Raw genomic sequence first — 19,032 nt, forward strand, 5'->3', positions numbered from 1 at the left:
ACTAGGTAATACAATACCTATGTTTGGATCTAATTACAAATACATTTCTGTGTGTGTGTGTGTGTGTGAAAACATAACTCTCCACTGGATTGTTTTTTTTAATCTCTGATACAGTATTTAGTGGAGTAGAAGTATAAAGTAGCAGAAAATGGAAATACTCAAGTGAAGTACCTTAAAATTATACTTAAGAAAATATACATAGTCACTTTTCACCACTGTTCAGTTGTAACACAACTAAACCAGTATATAAGCTAATTAATAGCAAGATGAGCAGAAAATCCCATGTATGCACTCTGGATTTAACTTGGACACAAACGGGTAAGAGTAGAGGAATCAACCAAGAAAAGAATCCAAAGTACACAAGGGTGAAGTTCCAAACTTAGTGACGAGCTGGGGGAGTCCAGTGACGCCAGGTTTCCAGCCCAGAGGCCACACATATGGAAGAGATTAGGAACCCCGGTCGAAATGTCGGGTCCAATCTAAAGACAGGGGTAATGGATCCTAGCTGAAGCAGTCAGACTAGGAGACTGGATCGGGGCCAAGAGGCTGATGGGTAGAGAGCCGCTTCTCTCAGTCATCCTGAGAGAGAGAAACAAAGTGTGGGTCAAAGACATGGTCTGCTTTGTGTACACTGGGAACAACACATGCAGAAACAGAGGGACTCTGCTGCCAGCTTTCTGTTTGGTCAAATCATTGTTTCATCCATTCAAGTGTCAAAGAGGTAGCGTTCCCTTTACCACAGGGTCCACAGGAGTAAATGTATTTTCAAGTTCCCAATCAGGTGTATTGAGTGAGGTAGGTTTCATTTACCACAGGGTCCACAGGAGTAAATGTATTTTCAAGTTCCCAATCAGGTGTATTGAGTGAGGTAGGTTTCATTTAGCCCCCTGTAGATAAGCATGGGTCCTCACCCACTCATCTTCTCCTGCTCCCTCTCCTTCCCCTCCGGGCCTCTGAGTGCTGACTGCGTCTGCTTTGTTGGCCAGAACCTTGTCCGTCCACGACACTCCGGCCTTTTCATCTCCAGCAAAGTTACACTTGGTCACCGTGCCGCCGTCCACTTTGGCTAAGGAGACTGGAAGCACAGAATTAAGTCGGTTTATTTCAGTGCTTCAGAAAAAAAGCATGTTTTATTGTATTTAATACATACAACCTATATTTCTTTTTTTCTGTGTTTATTTCAAAATGTAAGTGTATCAATTTATTTATTGATTGATTAAAGTCATCCTCCATATACTGGTGGGTTTTGGATGTGGTAACTAATTAACTATAAACATTGTATACGGTACTGAATACAAAAAAGTACCCAAAAATAGATTATGGCTTTGTGTTGTTTTGCATGTATTTGCCATATTTCTATGTACAAACTTTAACGTTTTTTAGGTTCAGATTGAGGTGGTTGGTGGATGAGCAGGGTTAATGCCTGACTGAATATAGCAGATCCGTTTTCCACATATTTAACAGGATATTGAGATATCATATATACCTGTATATATATATATATGATGAACTTCTAGAATGAACTAACTTTTCTTGATCTCCTCAAGATTGTAAAGCATCAAAATGCCGATCATGTCGCAATGACTCTTGGCCAAAAATGTGAAAATCTAGAAGACCAAAGCACTCCACTCGTCTGAAAACGGACTATTGAATATCAAAGGGCTGGATGACTCCAGTGACACACTGTTCACTCACCCTTAGAGGCCACTTGTGAAACTGTGAAGGACCGGATTTCGAATTTCATTTCATTCACTGCCATGGAGGTCAACATAGGGACAAGCTTGCTCAACGTGAGGGTCATGAAAACATAAAAGGACCCTCTGGCTTTGAAAAACAGGCCCATCTAATGAAAACTAATTAAAGATCTCTGATCAAATCTTTTACTGTTGCATCCCCGAACAAAGATCCACTTAAGACTACTGGCTCTGAGTAGCCTGAAGCTTAAGCATGGCTCAAACACTCTGCACTGTTTTCTGTTTTCAGTGTTAAATATGTGGGAGTAGCTAAGCAGTAGAAATAGCATGTTAACACAGACTCACATATGAAAGGACCGTTTTCTCTGGTCTTCAGCCGTACATCCTGCCCCGTCTCCAGCTCCGTTTGGTCCATCTGGGACTCAGGGTACCAGAAGGCCCAGGTCCCGCTGGGTCGGTGCTTGTCGGTAATCTTCAGCAGCTCACCATCAGCGACAGCTGCTCCTCAGACAGACTCCCCTTTAGCTTCCACCTCTGTACAGACAGAACAAGTGCATCAAAGCCAATGAGGTTAGAGGAATTTAAGACTCACAGTGGCTCTGATAGCTCAGCAACTTAAGAAAACACGAGCAATCAGAAAAACACATGATGGAACAAATCAAATGATGGGGTTATGCTGCGTTCACACCGGTCGCGTTGATTTTTTGACGCGCGTCGAGATTACATACAAAGTCTATGCACAGACGCGATGAGACTGGCGCGCCGCGATTTTGCGATGGCGCGGCGCGTTGGACGCGTTATTGCAGTGCGGTGGACGCGGTGGACGCGTTGGACGCCGCAAAATCGCCAACGCGCGAGTTGAAATTTTTCAACTTCAGCGACATAATCGCGTGACGCTGTGGCGCGATAGCCTATCAGCGTTGAGTTGCTCCCCCTGTCATCACTGGCTTCCTGCCGTTGTTGAATCAGGAAATAAATCCTGTAGCCGTCTGTGTTCACCCAGAGCTCTACGATACCTCATATCAATAGAGACCGGACCAAACTATGTGTATACATGTGTGTGTGTAAACCATACGGTACAAACAATGAATAGACGCTGCCGTATTTACGTCTACGTGACGTTATTGAGTGCTGGTGGAGCTGCTACGATGTTAGCATAGCCTAGCACCGATCCATCAGAGCTCCATTGAGAAGACAAGTAGCCTACAAATCGGCATCATTATGTAGTTATTTCGGAGTCCCTTTTTGTCGGTTTATTGCCGTTGAATCACAGCCAAATCAGTTTATTTAGTGTTCCTACAGCTGTTATGAACCAGACATGACGGCGTTTGGCATTCCGATGTTTGAGGGACTTCCACAACACGTACAAAGCAGCAATTGTCCTTATTCCTTTCATGGCTGACAGCGGAAAGAAATGGCGGCCAGGTGAACGGCTTCCAGGACGATAAACCACGCCCCCTCTCCGGCGCTACGAGATTTTGCGGCGTTTGGTGTGAACACGACCGGCGGCGCGTTGAACGCGATTTTGCTTGATTTTTTGACGCACTGCAAAATCGCGTCCAACCCGCCGCCGGTTCCACTTTGGGAATCCCTGGTCTAATCCAACCAGGAAGTTAGCTCTGTGGTAAACTAACTGTAGGAGCAACTCATTTGATGATAGTATTTAGTTATTCTTTAATGATGTTGTTCCGATGTTATTCTTTCATTACTCTGCTCTACCACTGAGCCACAGTCTAGTATAGGAACAGCATGCACCGGGGTGGTGTTTTTTTTACCACAGCAGGAGAGGCAGCGACAGGATTTTCTTTGTTCTTTCGTTTGCTTGCTTGTTTTGTTTGGTTAAATTAATCATGAGACACACAGAATCATGGATGGACAATGAACTCTTTTGCCTGCGTAAACCACAAACCCATGGTGCGTCAGTGGCCCTTTGTGGATTCGTTTTTGATTTTTCGGACAAATGGCCACCACACTAATGTTTATGATACTTACACGTTTTGTTAATCTCGATAAACACCACTTTCATAATTTGGAAGCGTGAATGAAATCAGCAGAAGTAAAAAGCTAATGCTAGGCTTCACGTCACCACCACGAAGCTGAAAGAGGACTACGGTAGTCCCATTTACACTTGTTACCAACCGCCTTTTTTAAGACCCGTAAAAGCTTGTAGATTCACCAGAGGGGTATTTACTGACCTATTTTATATCGTACAACACACTTAAATCTTAAAAACCATACTTTGGCTTCTACACAACATCAAATTAAATACCCTCATTGTTCAACACAAAGGTGACTATGTGCTGTTGCTTGTTCGATTCAAGGATGCAGCTGCGTTTCAAAGACTGGAAGTGGGACTCAAACACACACTTCCAAAGGAGAGACTGTGACCTGACCACAGGCCTTCTGATGGCTCGCTCTGCCATTTTGACAGAGTTGGCAGACAGATTCAAAATGAATCCTAAACTGCATTCATGGACATGGAAGACAAAACAGAATGAAGTTTGAGAGGAAAGGAAATATGCAAACATAAACTCAAAATGTTGTTATGTACTAGGAGGACATGAGGAAGCCGGTGTTGACCTTTTTGGTGTCGCTGAAGTTGGGCTCAATCTCATTGAACGTCCTCTGGTGGATGCGGCTGGGTTTGATCAGCACATAGAAACGGCCCTGTCGATGACAGAGACACAGCCCGGGTTGTGCTTGGTCTGTCTGCGTTTATGTTTAGTCTGTCCTAAATGCTAAAGCCGATTAGGATTTGGGCAAAAGTTCTTGCTGAAACAACAAAGTAAGGGAGGTTGTTTCTTTTAAAGCATCATCGGAGCTAAAGCTTTCCATTTCTGTCAACGTGGCAGATGGTGAAAGACATGTTTATACTTTCCAATAAAAGTCAGTTTAGGGGACACTAAGACCAGGCTGGATTTTGCCATTTCAGTACCTTTTGATTGCTGTCATCACTGATCGCATGTCTGGAAACATCCAGCAGCTTCCCTTCTAGAAGAACCCCCTGGCCACTGTGTGGAAGAAAAATATCAAATATTAAAATCTCTACTTCCACTTTTAACTGTGCATTCTGTTGCGTATAGTAGAGGTAGCCTATGTAAATATGGAGAGCTACCAACAAAACTCCATTAAAAAAACCGGCCAAATATGGCTAATTGAAAAACATCAAGCTCAATTCTTTATATTGAATGACTTCATTTGAATACATGTTCAACTTTTAAGCTATAAAGGGGTTGCTCACATAGTGTGAACTTCCGTGAACTAAACACCATTTGCAACTTTACTGAGATTAAGTGCTGACTGGGGATTCATTTGATGCCGAATATAGTACAGTCGGCAATATACATTGATGCCGAATATAACAATTACTTATTACTGATCCATGTGTGTGAGCTGTGCAAATTAGCCCACCTGCTCTAAATCTCGAGGGAAGTAAATGGAGTTTGGTGTTGTTTCTCTACATAACAAGGAAACAAATGTATCATAAGAAGATACTGTAAGTTAGCTAGAACTCATCTGAACGTTTGTACTCGTTGCCTGTCACGTTAAATGAACAAATACGCCCCTACCTATCATACGTAGAGAGGGACCACGCGCGCTCAAATGTCTCATTATGTACCGGTTTGTTCTGTAAAGACGTGTTGTGATAAATTCGGCTCATCTTTCATAAACTGTACTCGAACTTGTATCCCTACTTCCCTAGAGATTGTTTTCTGTTTCCTGATTCCCTGTTCCTCCGCGTAGTTGCGTGAGAGAGGTGCGCTCGGTTTTCTACACGGCACGTGCCGACGGATGATAGCCGTGTCAAAGAGATGAGGGAAAAGTATGTTGCGCGCGGTGAAAACCGAGGTCTTAAACAATGGTAGTTGTTGACATGCACTGTCAATGTATGGATATCCTTTTAGACAGAAATGTGTTATTTCTGTCTAAACATTGATTATTACATTGATAGGAAGTCAAAATGGTCACAGGTGTTTTTAATTATTCTGGCTAATGGTGCAACAAAGTTAACAGTCATAATGGGAGATGTCATAAATGCTAAAAGATAACTGTTAAATAGAACCTGCAGGTTCTATTTAACATTTATCTTTTTTATACTGTCAGAAACGGACTTCCATATCATGAGTAGCAAGAATGGGAATCATGCAACAACATTCTCTTAAATGCCTGGAATATTTGCTCTTCATTTTCTGTTAGAAATAAAAATGCCACGTCAATTAAAGAGAGTGAGGCCGAGATCAAAGAATGGCTGAACTGTTGTTCAGCAGCCATATACCGATGCCTGGAGTGGTATGCCACTGTGTTCAGCAACATCTACCGATGCTGTAATGTAATGGTACTATCTTATTGACAGGCAGAGCGGAGTGATCAGGTGTGTGTGATGTCAGACGAGGGCGTGTACAGTCTGCAGTCCGCACCTGGGTACATCCCAAGTATCTTATTTGTCATCTCCTCGCTCCTCGATCCTCGCTTGAACCGGAAATTGTTCTGCTCCGCCATATTGATGGCACCATCTCGTTTAAATATATGTTCATTGTAGGTCTGAACAACAAAAGGACCACAAACAACTTTCTTCATTTATTAGAAAGATTTGTCTTTTCATGATCTGATATTTCCCTCAATGATTTTTATTATATACAATTAAAGTAGGAGAGAATTGGAGAGACAAAACACTTTTTACATCATTTATCATCATTTCACTCAAGTCACGTGAGGCATTCCCGAGTGTCGGGTTTGATGAGTTATATAATTTATGTTTAACTTGAAACGTGGAGTCTATTCATGCGAATCAAATTGCGTGGGATGGCTCCGAGATCGAGGTAGTGCTGATTTTTATAGCCTTCGTGACGACAGGGCCGTAACACAGGTGCATATGGCCCTCGTCCAATGAGACCCTAGTGTTGAGTTTGGATATACCACTTCAGGGGTATATGCCGCTGAACACAGTGGCATACCACTCCAGGCATCGGTGTATGCCGCTGAACACAGTAGCATGCTATTGGCCCCTTTTTGATCTCGGCACTACTGATTAAAGACACACCAAACGTTCTTAACGACCCAAATCTGTTCCTGGTGTACTAAATGATAAATTTGAGGCGTGTGGCTGATTGTTAATTATTATCATAGGTAACGCCCCTTAACACTATGTACGGGCTGCTGTTGTGCCGTGTGCAAATACTCTTGCCAAGACTTGGAAAGATGCCACCAAAAAGTGAAAGACAATTTGTATTATTGTACTAAAATTGTTTATTGCATGCTTTGGGATAGAACTCACATTGTGCTGTACAATCAATTTATCCATACATCAGTCTATAAAAGGTCTGTAAACGTTATTACATAAATAGAGGTCATCTAAGTTTAGGAGGATAGATCATCCACTTTATCTGTAAAAACAGTTTCTGCTGTTGCACAAGTTGCCTGTGTCCGCATAACCTCATGTCCTCCTGACTCGTTTGGCACTGCTTTGTGTTCCCTCCTCTGGCTTCTCTCCGTGAGAGTCTGCAGATGGAGAAGGGTTGGATTTCAGGGTGCGTTCTGTGTTTAGGGACGGTGGTGGTCTGGTGGGAGGTCCAGAGTCTAGATCATTGGCGTAGGCTGCAGGACTACATCCTGTTCCAGAGATCTTGCTGCTCGGGGAGCTCCCTCCTCGGCTTGGATCACAAGCTTTCATTTGTTGTACTGAAGAGCCTATTGCCGGGTAGGTGTTCACATTACAGCGGGTCAATGAGGTCTGGTCCACTCTGCAATTGTAGGTCTGCATTGAAAAAAAGGAGACTCTTAAGATCCCAGGATGCATAAAAGTCAGCAACACAAGGTGAACTAACTAATGTAAGAACACAATAAAAAAATTTAAAAAAAGTTCCACTTTGTTGAAGCTCATAATGTTTCGTGTTTGTTACCATGTATATTCTCAAACATTCTCACTCTAAAAGGAAGCCTCTAACAGATTCAATACAAACTGAGCATTATTGTAAACTGGTATTTACTACAGGACTACTGTGTTTTGGTTTATCTAAACACTTAAGCTCTCAAGATTTGATTGTATCATTGATGTTTCAATTTCACTCTAAGACTCAAGTCTTTGCACTAAAGTGCAAATCTGTGGTCGGTTTGAAAAGATTCAGTCTGCTTAAAAATTTGCTCTGACGATTTGGTAGATGTGAGGTGTCGCTAGCGGCAATAAGCACCGGGGGTCAGCGCTCACAGTACTCGCCAAGAACAGCCTTATCTAGGCAAGTCTTTTTGAAACTTTCCGCTGGTATTGACGACTATGTAGCGGTTAAACATGAGATATAATTTGGCTTGGGTGTATCTAACGAACAATCTTTGGTCTCAGAGTCGATTGTTTGTTCACTGGTAAAGTTAAATTAGTTTGGCTAAGTGGAAAGTTAAGGTGCATAACTTAAGTGGCATGACAAAGATGTCTGCAGTGACCCTGTAGGAGACTCCACAGGCAAGCCAGTAGACCGGCACCTCAAGTTCATGGCTCCATCCATTTGGACCAGCATGTTGATGCTGTTTCTGAATCCTGGTATCAAGTCAGCTTCAGAAAAGAACATGGCACAGTCCTTGATCTGCACATATCTTTGAAAGGGACTTTGAATTGTAGTAATAATGAATTATTGCAAAATAGGAATTGTCTGATATGAATTGTTGAAGTCTACCAGAAACACATGTTGTCTGGTCAGGTGCTTGCTTATGCTTGAGAAGGTTTCCTTTTATTTTATTGTTTGTCAGGCAGTGTAAGAGCTCACCTCTCTTACCAGAGTCAAAAAGTTACTGTGGCCTCCATGATCACTGTATCATAGACATGAAATGTCCTCTTTGTGTTGAGGTCTGTCCTGCTCAATGACAACTGATGTACGTGACACAGATGTGGTACAAGTACTTCTTAAATTGACTGTATGGTGATGTTTGTGCATTTAACTGTACAAGGACTATCACACTGATTCTCAACCTTTTGATGTTTGAGTACCAAGAAGACAAACGGTAGGTGTGTAAGTGAAAGTAGGCTAATCCATATAAATATTATATAGTTTTGTTGTTAAACCTTTATTTGACCTTTGATAAAGCTAATGCAGTGTAATGTAATACATCAGCCCTGCAATAAATGTTTAACTCAGTAAGGTTACAATTTTAGGGTTTTTAGGTATTTCTTGCATCCAATATGAATAAATATTAGAAACACCTCTCAGTATAATACAGTAAAGTTCAACAGCACGACAGACTACAGCTGAGTAGCTCAGTTGTGCAGCTTCCTCTTCAGCTTCTTTATAAAGATTACCGGCCGTTACAGCAATTCGGATCTGATCCATTGCGATATTTTTGTCAAATTTTCTAATGTCTGATATCTAATTTTTGTTGCTGATGCTAAGCAAGTACAATGTTTACCTTGCATTTGTTAATTAGCATGAACCACAAAATACAGCTGAGGCTGATGGGAAAGATTTGGAGGGATTCTTTCAACATGACCCAAATCACCTTCTGAGAGGAGTCATCTTCATACCTCTGCGTTTCTCCTGATGTTAGAGTACTCTCCTCATTAATACCTAGAAAGACAGGAGTCAAATGAGGTCACACAAGAGGCAGGGGTACTGAAAGAAGCTCTATACGATAGTCAGAGCATTAATATAGCAGCAAACAGTTATTAGCCATGTAATGGTATAGTGGGGTAATGTCTACCTGAGCAGAGAATGAAGTCACTTCCTAATCTGAGCTTCTCTGTGCTTTGTTTTGGTTGCCTGGGTGACCGTGCGTACTTTTTGTGCACGCGAGTCTCTCCAACCTTTGGACCTCCCAGTCTTTTCCCCTCCCTTCCTTTGTGTCAACACTGTTAACACCACTGATAACGACATCCTGACCCACAGTGGTCGGATGCCAGATTACCTCGTTGAGTCTGAGCTATCCCCCATTCACACTTTAGCTTCGTCAGCACAGCTGCTGTTTATAGCACTGTTAGATATTAGCGCAGCAAGCACATTGGCGCGGCTAGCCCAATGGCGCAGCTAGCACTGATAGCCAGTAGCCACATCCATACTTGCTTGCAGGCACTGTCGGCCCACACTCTGACTGTCAATCCAACTGTGGTGAGAGCCGTGAGGAGGCAGACTCTGGATTTCATTCATCCTTTAAATGTAGACAAGCTCAAAAAAAAATTGGAATCTTTGTGAAACTATGCTTTTCAGTATGACATCTAATCTGTGAAACTCTTAAAGGCATCTCAATTAAATTTTAAAAATTCAATAAATATAATCTGCACCGAGGGAGCAGCGACCTAGCTGGATGCTGAGCCAGATGTTCCGTCGTTGAGTCCAGCCCCCTGGAGCCTCCACCTCATACAGATGCTCCAGATGTTCCTCGTGCTGCTGCAGAAAGCTCCTGCACACTGAACACACAGGAGACACAACCTGTTAACTGGTTGCTGTAGCATTAGTTAATTTAAGAGAACGAAAGAAGAGGTTGAACGAGTGTCTGTGCTGCATTCACACACTGCCTTCTTAAAAATCAAACACTGTTACGCTCAGCTTTCAGATAGTCATTACTATCAGAGGATCTCTGTGGCATTGTAATAGTTAATTGGGAAATAGTTAGGGGATTGACATTAAAATGCCACAGCGGAACAAAACTACTTGATCTTTATAGTGTTGTGATTTTTGGGTGTTTGATCTGCCATGGAACATGAATAAATCATCTCGGAGTGCATGGGGATGTGAACATTTTCAAGTAATTTTGTTAATTATTACCATACGGCGTCAATGCAGCCAGGATCACGACAAAAAGAAATTACAGGAAATATACATTCATCTGCCAAATATGACGAAAGTCTCATCTAGATAATACAAAGTGAAGAAAGGAAGGAAGAGAACGAGAATGTAAATTAACGAATAAATGGGCTTTGCGGGGGATAAAAGAGAACCTTGGCTGACCTGCCACCATGCTGGGTGATAATGGAGAGCTGACTCCAAGAAACTGCTTGGCGGAGAACGAAGAGCAGAAATCTGCCAGCATCTGAAGACCGAGGCCTCTCCTCCTCCAGCTCCTCCTCACCAGCACCGTGTCCAGAGCAGGCAACAGGTAGCAGCGACCGCTCCAGCCATCACACAGACTGCCTGAAATACGTAAGTTACAGTTTTAACTAATGCACATCATCACAGTAAATAACACATACAACTGTAGAATAGAGCACAATCCAACAAAAGAGTTTAATAATTTTATGATCTGCATGTTTTTTTCTACAATTATAAATGTAATTTACTTACATTTAAAAAGTAATAATGACCTCTTTATATAGTTGTTGTCTTTTTTTAGAGACGGAGTGCACCATTCCTGTAAGTAAGGAGGAATCAGAGACTGTATCTAATAAGTGAACGTAGTCACCGTGTCCTCAACCATTGGTTTTGAAGCCTTGAGTTTGGCATTTTGGCCATCACCATCTTGGTTTTAGTGCAACCACCAGAGACACGAGAGGGCTGAGAATAAAAAGCACCACATAAACATCTGGGCTTGATCTATGATACTTATACATATAACCGAACTGATTTTAACTTACTGTTTATGATAGTCCTTTAAATTAGCATATGCTAATCACTAATGCTAATCAGTAGCATGCTGACTATTATGGTTAGGTTAGTGGATGCATCCATTTCCATTCAGTTGATTTGTGCTTAATAGAAGTCTTAACCAACCTGCGATAGGCTACAAGCCTACTCTGTTTTAACAGGGTTACCGCGGATCCAGTGGCGGCTGGTGGAACATGTTCTAGGTAGGGCCATCCTATCAAATTCAGCAAACATCCCAGTATAATTTAATGCAAAAGAATTTAAGTATCAAACACGCATTATTACTTGGCAGTTAAATATTTAACATTTATTCCAACACGAAAAAAATCAGTAAATAACACTTATATAATATAATATAACATGTTCATTTATTGAGATGCCCCTATGGACCTTGTTATAGGAGGTAAAGATCAGGAGAAGTAAACATGAAGTGTAACTAGAAAAAGCATTTCCTGCAGAAAATGCATTGGAATGCTGAAAACTGAAATTAATTGCAAAAAGATCCCATTGAAAATAAAAAGCTTAATCATTCAAAAAGTTTAAAGGTTAGAAATATGAAAAGTCATAGCACCCCTCTGGTGAAAGAGCTGAACATTTTGATCGTTGAATGGTTTCTGTAGCTTAAAGAATGAAGGAGAAGAAGAGGTGGGACGGAAGAAATAGCTTAAAGAAATTCATCAGTGGTGATATTTGTAGTAGTATAAGTTGGAGTAGAAGTATTATTAGTAGAAGTATTCGTAGCATTAGAATAACTACTACTAGTAGTAGTAGTGATATTTGTAGTAGTAGTAGAAGTTGTAGTAGAAGTATTATTAGTAGCATTAGAATAACTACTAGTAGTAGTATTAGTGATATTTGTAGTAGTAGTAGAAGTTGTAGTAGAAGTATTATTCGTAGTAGAAGTATTAGTATCAGTAGTCATAGTAATAGCTGTAGTATTGGTCGTAGTATTTAATATCACAGTAGTAGTAGTGGTAGTAATAGTAATAGTAATGGCAGTAGAAGATGTAGCAGTAGTAGTAGTACTAGTAGCAGTCTTACTAATAGCTGTAGTAGTATTACTACTTGTAGTAGCATGAATAGCAGTAGTAGTAGCAGTTGTCGCATAAGTGATAGTAGTGGTAGTAATAGCAGTAGTGGTAGTAGTAACATTGATGGTAGCAGTAATAGCAGTAGCAGTAGTAGTAATAGTAGCAACAGCAAAAGTTATAGTAGAAGTAGTAGTAGCAGTAGTAGTAATACTATATTATTTGCAGTAGTAGTTAGAGCATTCATTTTTTTAACAAAAAAAGCCAAATTTTGAGCTTGTTTAAATACAGTTAATCCATGGGGCTTTTATTTTGAAAGGGTGGGGCTGGGTGGGGGAGGGAGGGGGAGAGGAGACATAATCATAATGTTTGACACACATAAACAGAGGTTATTAAATGACAAGCTTCATCACAAGCAGTTCAGTTAGAATTCACTCTCTGGGGCTTTTATTTTGAAATGGGGTGTGGGGTGTGGGGGAGAAGGGGAGAGGAGATAGAATCATAATGTTAGATAAACACAAACCGGTTATTAAATGACAGGCTCATCACAAGCATTTCAGTTAGGATTCATTCTGTGGGGCTTTTATTTAAAAATGGCGTGTGTGTGTGTGTGGAGGAGGGGGGAAAGATATAGAAATGGGGTACCGTGTTCTGTGGAAGATGTTTTTGAAGCAAAATTTAACATTGGTCTCTATGGAGCAGAAAGTTGGTTTTCCTCTCAATTAACGGCTTCTGTGTCAAATGTGGAAATCTGTGGGATTCCACAGTAATTTTTCTACGACAAGGACAATATTAACTACTTCTACATCCAGAAATTATGCATGAAGAGTGAAGATTGTGGACACAGTGGCAAAACACAAATGTTTTTTTCACAAGAATCTCAAGCTGCTCTTCACTCTAGCGGTGACATCACGGACTCTAAGCTGTGCAATACACACACATTATAAAGTCAGAAAAGGGCTTAAAAATCATAAAAGTTAAATTGCTGCAGTTCAAAAAGTTTAAAAGATATCGGAAAGCTGAATTACGCGGCAACATTTTAAAGTTGAAATGGTGTCTGCAGCTGAAAGTATGAGGAAGTTGAAGGATTTGAAAGTTGAAGAAGTTTAAGAGTTGTTGGAATGCTTAACAGCATTCCAACAATTAAGCTATGATGAGTTTTCACTGTTAATTTACTATTACATGTTGATGTATCCATGACCAAGTTAAGCAGATGAGACTGAGGACAACTATGTAGAAGAAAAGATGTTCACTTTGCCGAATATGTAGCTTGACAGAGTTCTCATGTGTGTCCTGGTGTTCTCATGTTTCCTTACCTCCTCATCCCTCACTCCCGTAACTGTCCGTGCTGGATCCGTCCCCGTTGTTTTAAAAAGCTAAATAAATAATTCGCATGACGTCATCCAGTTAGCCAAACCTGTCTGGTGTACAGCTAGTACAGAAGCTTCGCATGTACTGCTTCCCTTTCCTGCTAGTCTGCTGTCTGATTGTGAGGTCAGACTGATCTGTATCAGCTCTTTGGCTGCAGGATCTCCGCCAAAGTTCTCCTCTCAAACGGGTCTTGGAGGAGTAGCGCCCGCTCGCCTGTAGAGACTTCTCCTGACGAGAACGCGCAGCTAGGGGGGCCAAATCGTTCTGGCCCCACGCTGAATCTATTTGAGGGCACTGATTGGCTAAACTGTATGTCACTCATTTATATCTTGAATCAGCAATTGGCTAAACTGCTTCATAGACCCGCCTCTTTTGGGCCAAAACGATTTGGCCCCTTTAGCTGCGCGTTCTGAGACGTGTCGTGCACACAGGCGGAGAGGACGAGCAGGAAAAGCATATATTTTGCGCCGATATCATATTTTACACACATTACTGGGTACATTCCACAGTTCAAAAACACAAATATTGACAATTTGTATAATTTATGATTCTTAGAATTTTTTTTTTTTTTTTTTTGTGTGGCCCCATGGCCCTCTATTTACCAGCCGTCACTGCGTGGATCCCTAAAATGTTTTCAATTAGATTTTTGGAATTTAACGTCATTACATTTCTTAAAAAGTATCATTTTTGTTTATCTTTCTTGCTAATGGCACTGTGGTAATTGATGCAGGTTCTCTGTGGATGCTTGTTAAGCTCTGAGACTTGCCGTGCAAACATCCGATTTCAGGTGCCTATATTTTATTTGACTCTAAATCAGGGGTGGGCAAACTTTTTGGCTCGGGGGCCACATTGAGTTTTAAAATTTGACAGCCGGGCCGGGCCAGGAGCAGATGAATGGAGTGTTTGTGTGAACTAATATAAATTACAAGTAAAAGCCATGACCTAAAAAGTAACTTGCATTTAATTCCAGTGGGAACAGTGCTGTTGGTCTCCCTTTTTAACCAGTGCGTCAACGTCTGGTGTCAGTTTGGGTGTGACAATTCTCAGAACAGATCTGAGGTGTTCATCAGTTAAATGGGATCTTACACTGTATTTTTTTGTTGCATAAATGCACATTTTATCATGCACTTACTTATTAAGCAGTCATTTTTGACACGGAGTTTCTCGTGTAAAGGTTAATGACTGTGGTCTTTTTAGCAGCTTGATTCTTTGAAGGGATCATACAGATATTTAACTGTCACATCTAACATTGTCAGAGCTCTGCTCTGTGTAGTCTTTCCTTGTCTCTCCCCCTTGTGTCACGGTGTGGGTACATCTCACTGGAAACGTATCAGAATACCATTATTTTATTGGTTAAACTGCATCACGTGACGTGATTTACAACGCATTGGTCGGTGTTTTTCCTGCACAGCTGAACAAAGTGCCGTAAATGCTAGAAAGGAGCGTGAATAACTCCGCTGCATAAAGCAAAGGCCACTGAAAACGGGTCCGCGACGAACCACCAGTTGAGAATCACTGGTCTGCAGGATCGTGACGAGCGGTGAACAGATGTTGGCGTGGCGTGTCTTCCGTCTCTTCCCGTTTCCTTCACCTACATTCCCCTGGGTCCTAAGCCCCTCCCTGTACAGCTTGTTATCACCCTCTTTGCACCAACGTACATTTAAAACAAATACCACGCATATTACGGTAATCAGCGTTGCATATGTGTCAAACTCTATCGGTGCATCTCCGGTCTGTCTTTGTTCATCCTGCATCGCTCTGTTCTGTTCTTTAATGTAACGTTACTGGAGCGACGGAGCCTCTCCCAGCTGTTAGCAGACTGTTGTGCTAGCAAGCAGGCTCGCGAGCGAGCTGTACCCAGCATGCAGTTCTGCGGTGAAATTTTATAAATGTACAATTATTCGTGTTACAAATTGTTTATGTGTCACAGACTGTTGTGTGCTGTGGTGTTTTTCTCTGTTAAAGAGTGTTAGTTGTGGGTTGTTAATTGTTTGTGGTATAAAGTTATGACCATAAATAGAGTTATCTCTCAATACATATAAGACAACTAGCTCTGACTGCAGAGAAATAGCAGCAAAAAATACATTTAGCTGCCTGTTGAAAGCAGACGGCAATTGTTTCGGCTATGCACCGGTATGATGGTGTGTGAAGAATGCATATCATACGGGAAAAAAACTCGGTATACTGCCCAGCCCTTATAGTATTGACAATTCTGTACCAATATTTGACGGGCCGGATTAAAACGCCCAACGGGCCGGATACGGCCCGCGGGCCGTAGCTTGCCCATGCCTGCTCTAAATGGACCATAATTTACAAAATTAACATCATGCTGTATTAAAGAAGACTTGAAACTAGAGATTGAGACCATAAACTCATGTTTACAATGTTTACTGAGGTAATAAATCAAGTGAAAAGTAGAATCATTTCCTCATATACAACCAGAGGAGTCGCCCCCTGATGGCCAGTAGAAAGAATACAAGTTTAAGGCACTTCTGCATTAGCTTCACTTTTCAGACCAGGAAGTTGCTGCCTGGGAATTTATTTTAATGCTAGAAATTGACATGTAAAAATACATCTGTGACAGAGGAGCAGGAAGGAGCAACCTCCTCCACCCTCTCACTCTCCACCCTACCTTTGTGTTTGATGGTGTAGAAGCCGACCGCCTGGCCGTCTCTCCACAGCAGTTTGCAGCTCTCGGTGCGGGGGTGCAGGGAGAACAACACCTTCTCCTGGGAGGACCTCTCCACCACCTGACTGAGCAGGAACACAATCACCCTCTCCGTAAGCGACTGCACCTGGGCCAAACATGGACACCGAACCGATGAGAACAACCAGCACGGCAAAATCGCAACTTTAAAATCGAGAAGAGCTAAGATGTTAACTGGGATTTATATGTAATATATAACGATGTCTTAACAAGCAGCAGCAAATGGAAATTGAAGCCATAGCATGGTTTCATAGCCTAAACAACTTTAAAAACAACAAAAAAAGTAACTGTCACTCTGCGAAGCTAGCATTAGCTCAAGCCGCTACAGTGCAGTGCCATCAGCCTCATAACTGTGTGTCTTTAGTCCAACATAAACTTTATAAACCATCACTCACCATTCTTTTATCTGACTCCAGTGTTGTAAAACATTTGTGTATAAATTGTAAACTCATACCTTGTAGACCACAAATACAGGCCTGTAGTTTAATGAATAGAAAAGAATCCCAATCGCACAATATTTTTAAAATCGTCATCTCAAGTTCAGGAGTAAATTATAATGTTATGAAGAAGTTTTTAAGAAAACAAGTAATGTCTCATAAATAAACATGTAAATCAGCTACTCTGAACTTCTCATACGAAATTCTGGAGCCAAGAAAGTCGGCAGGAACAGGCCGTATATTCCACTATTATACTCAAATAAGCATGACTGAATGCCGTAAAATTAAAAATATCCCTTTAAATCAGGATAACAGTATTTGTTTTCTCAAAAGAACAAGATAATTGCCTCGTTAATTAACTTATTATTGTGAGAAAACATCTTTGTTATCCCAAATTGATGGATTGAGAATCTTGAGGATACCGGAGTAGAAAGAAATGACTGAAAACTCGGCCGCTCTCGGCTTCCGTACAATTGCCACTCAGTCAGTGCCCTTCAGTGCCCTTCCAAAGACACACATTGCACTAACTGTAACTTTAAATGCTGACATCAGTTACCGAAATCAAACCAATTCTGGAGTTGCTTGAAGTGCGTAAGACGTCGTCCACGTGCCACCACTTCTCATGCAGGTATAAAGCCACCACTGGAAAGTAGAGCAGAGAGCATTAGTCTTTTGTCTTCATGGGTGTCTGATAAGGACACTGAGTTCAGTCCCTAACCTTGTGTTGGATCATCAGGAAGGTGAAGAGCCAGCAGTGGGCAGTCGGGTTGGTCGTCCTCAAACAGCTGCAACCGCCTCACATGGTTTGCTGTTATCGCTACCTGAGCTGACAGGAAGACAACTTCAACATAAGCTCTGTACTCTTTTCCCAAAACATCCTAATGTCAAACTGAATGGCTGTACTACAGAGGAAACCTTTCAGGAACCAAAATATTAACCAGTGTCAAGAATGTCCACCTCGACCATGCTCCCAAGTGTTATCAGTAATTCAATTGAGAAGTAATCAAGATATTAATATTGTAGAGATTTACTTTACTTAATTGGAAATAGTAATATAAAAAAAAACACCATCATGGTCATTATGGAAAAGGTTATTATAAATGTTATGGTACCTTTGAAGTCTGTGATAATTGAAACCACTCGTTATCATCAGGCCTTGACTCCAAAGAGGAGAGGTACTCCTCAGATGCTGATGTCAGGTCAGTATCGACCACGGCTGGAAGGTCTACGGCAGGGGTGTCAAACATACGGCCCGCGGGCCGGACCCGGCCCGCCACGTCATTTTATGTGGCCCACGAATCCGCCAGCAAAAAAAAAAAAAAAATTTTTTTTTTTTTTTTTTTTACAAAAATTTAAAGTTAGATGTGAAAATAAAAATATCCCCATGGTCGAAATTATGAGATAGAAAGTCGAAGTGATGAGATGGCATGTTGTCTGTGTGCCGACATTAAAACTATCACAACAGGTGGACAGGAGATGCAACAGCCCATAAAGAGGATTTCCAACAAGTTTCTCAACATGCGTACTTCTCTGTACTGAAACGTCATCAGTCTCAGCCCAAGTACTGTTCCAATTCAAAGTTCACATCGAGCCAAGCACGGCCCTAATGCCCGGATGTGGCTCGCTCTGCCCATTTTACCCGGGATGCATCGGAGGTGACTTGTCTGTACTTGGGACAGCCAAATATCCCAGAATGCATTTTGCACCAGCAACAGGAAACAATGGCGGAGGAGAAATCACACAACTGGAAGTACGTGTTGTGGAAGTCACAGATATCCCGGGAAACGAAACTAACTATGTTAGGAGTACCGTAGTTACATTTACACCGTCTTACATTTACAACCGGCCCTTTGAGGGCGACCGTGATGCTGATGTGGCCCCAGAGTGAAAATGAGTTTGACACCCCTGGTCTACGGGGTACATGGCCTCTCGACAATACAACTGTTTATGGGATAGTATGTACAAGGGCTTAACAATCAACAAGTAACGGCTTCGTGAATGTAATTACTTATCAATTGGGGATAAACTGACTATTTCGTCCAGTTTTCTCGAAAAAATGTCTTTCCACCATACTACGTCAAAAATCCTGTCAATTTAAAGTCGCCTTGCTTGTGCAAACGATGACAGTAGCGTGTACATTTAGACATTTGCCAAGCTGTTAGTTCCGTATGGTAAGATCGGTAGAGATACATTACAGTAATCAACGCGGGTGGAGCGGATTAGCAAGCTAAACAT

General features: G+C 41.6%; 2 protein-coding genes across 2 annotated transcripts; both read right to left on the reverse strand.

The window, feature by feature from the left end:
• Positions 1–66: 66 nt before the first annotated feature.
• arpin (actin related protein 2/3 complex inhibitor) lies at positions 67–5,401 on the reverse strand. The gene is given in 7 exon segments (XM_079287148.1): positions 67–579; positions 916–1,075; positions 2,040–2,199; positions 2,203–2,229; positions 4,248–4,361; positions 4,630–4,705; positions 5,264–5,401. Coding segments are annotated over 7 exon segments (729 nt in total). The 5' UTR covers positions 5,356–5,401; the 3' UTR covers positions 67–479.
• A 1,551-nt stretch (positions 5,402–6,952) lies between these two features.
• Positions 6,953–18,044, reverse strand: fam169b (family with sequence similarity 169 member B; the record flags this gene model as incomplete). The annotated part of the gene is made up of 8 exons (XM_079267694.1): positions 6,953–7,449; positions 9,177–9,244; positions 9,955–10,080; positions 10,622–10,804; positions 16,286–16,448; positions 17,354–17,439; positions 17,516–17,618; positions 17,910–18,044. The coding sequence occupies 8 exons, from the start codon at positions 18,042–18,044 to the stop codon at positions 7,129–7,131; spliced, it is 1,185 nt and encodes a 394-aa protein (XP_079123820.1). The 3' UTR covers positions 6,953–7,128.
• Between the last annotated feature and the right edge of the window lie 988 nt (positions 18,045–19,032).

The sequence above is a fragment of the Melanostigma gelatinosum genome (assembly GCF_949748355.1).
Source record: "Melanostigma gelatinosum genome assembly, chromosome: 1".
Classification (NCBI taxonomy): Eukaryota; Metazoa; Chordata; class Actinopteri; order Perciformes; family Zoarcidae; genus Melanostigma; species Melanostigma gelatinosum.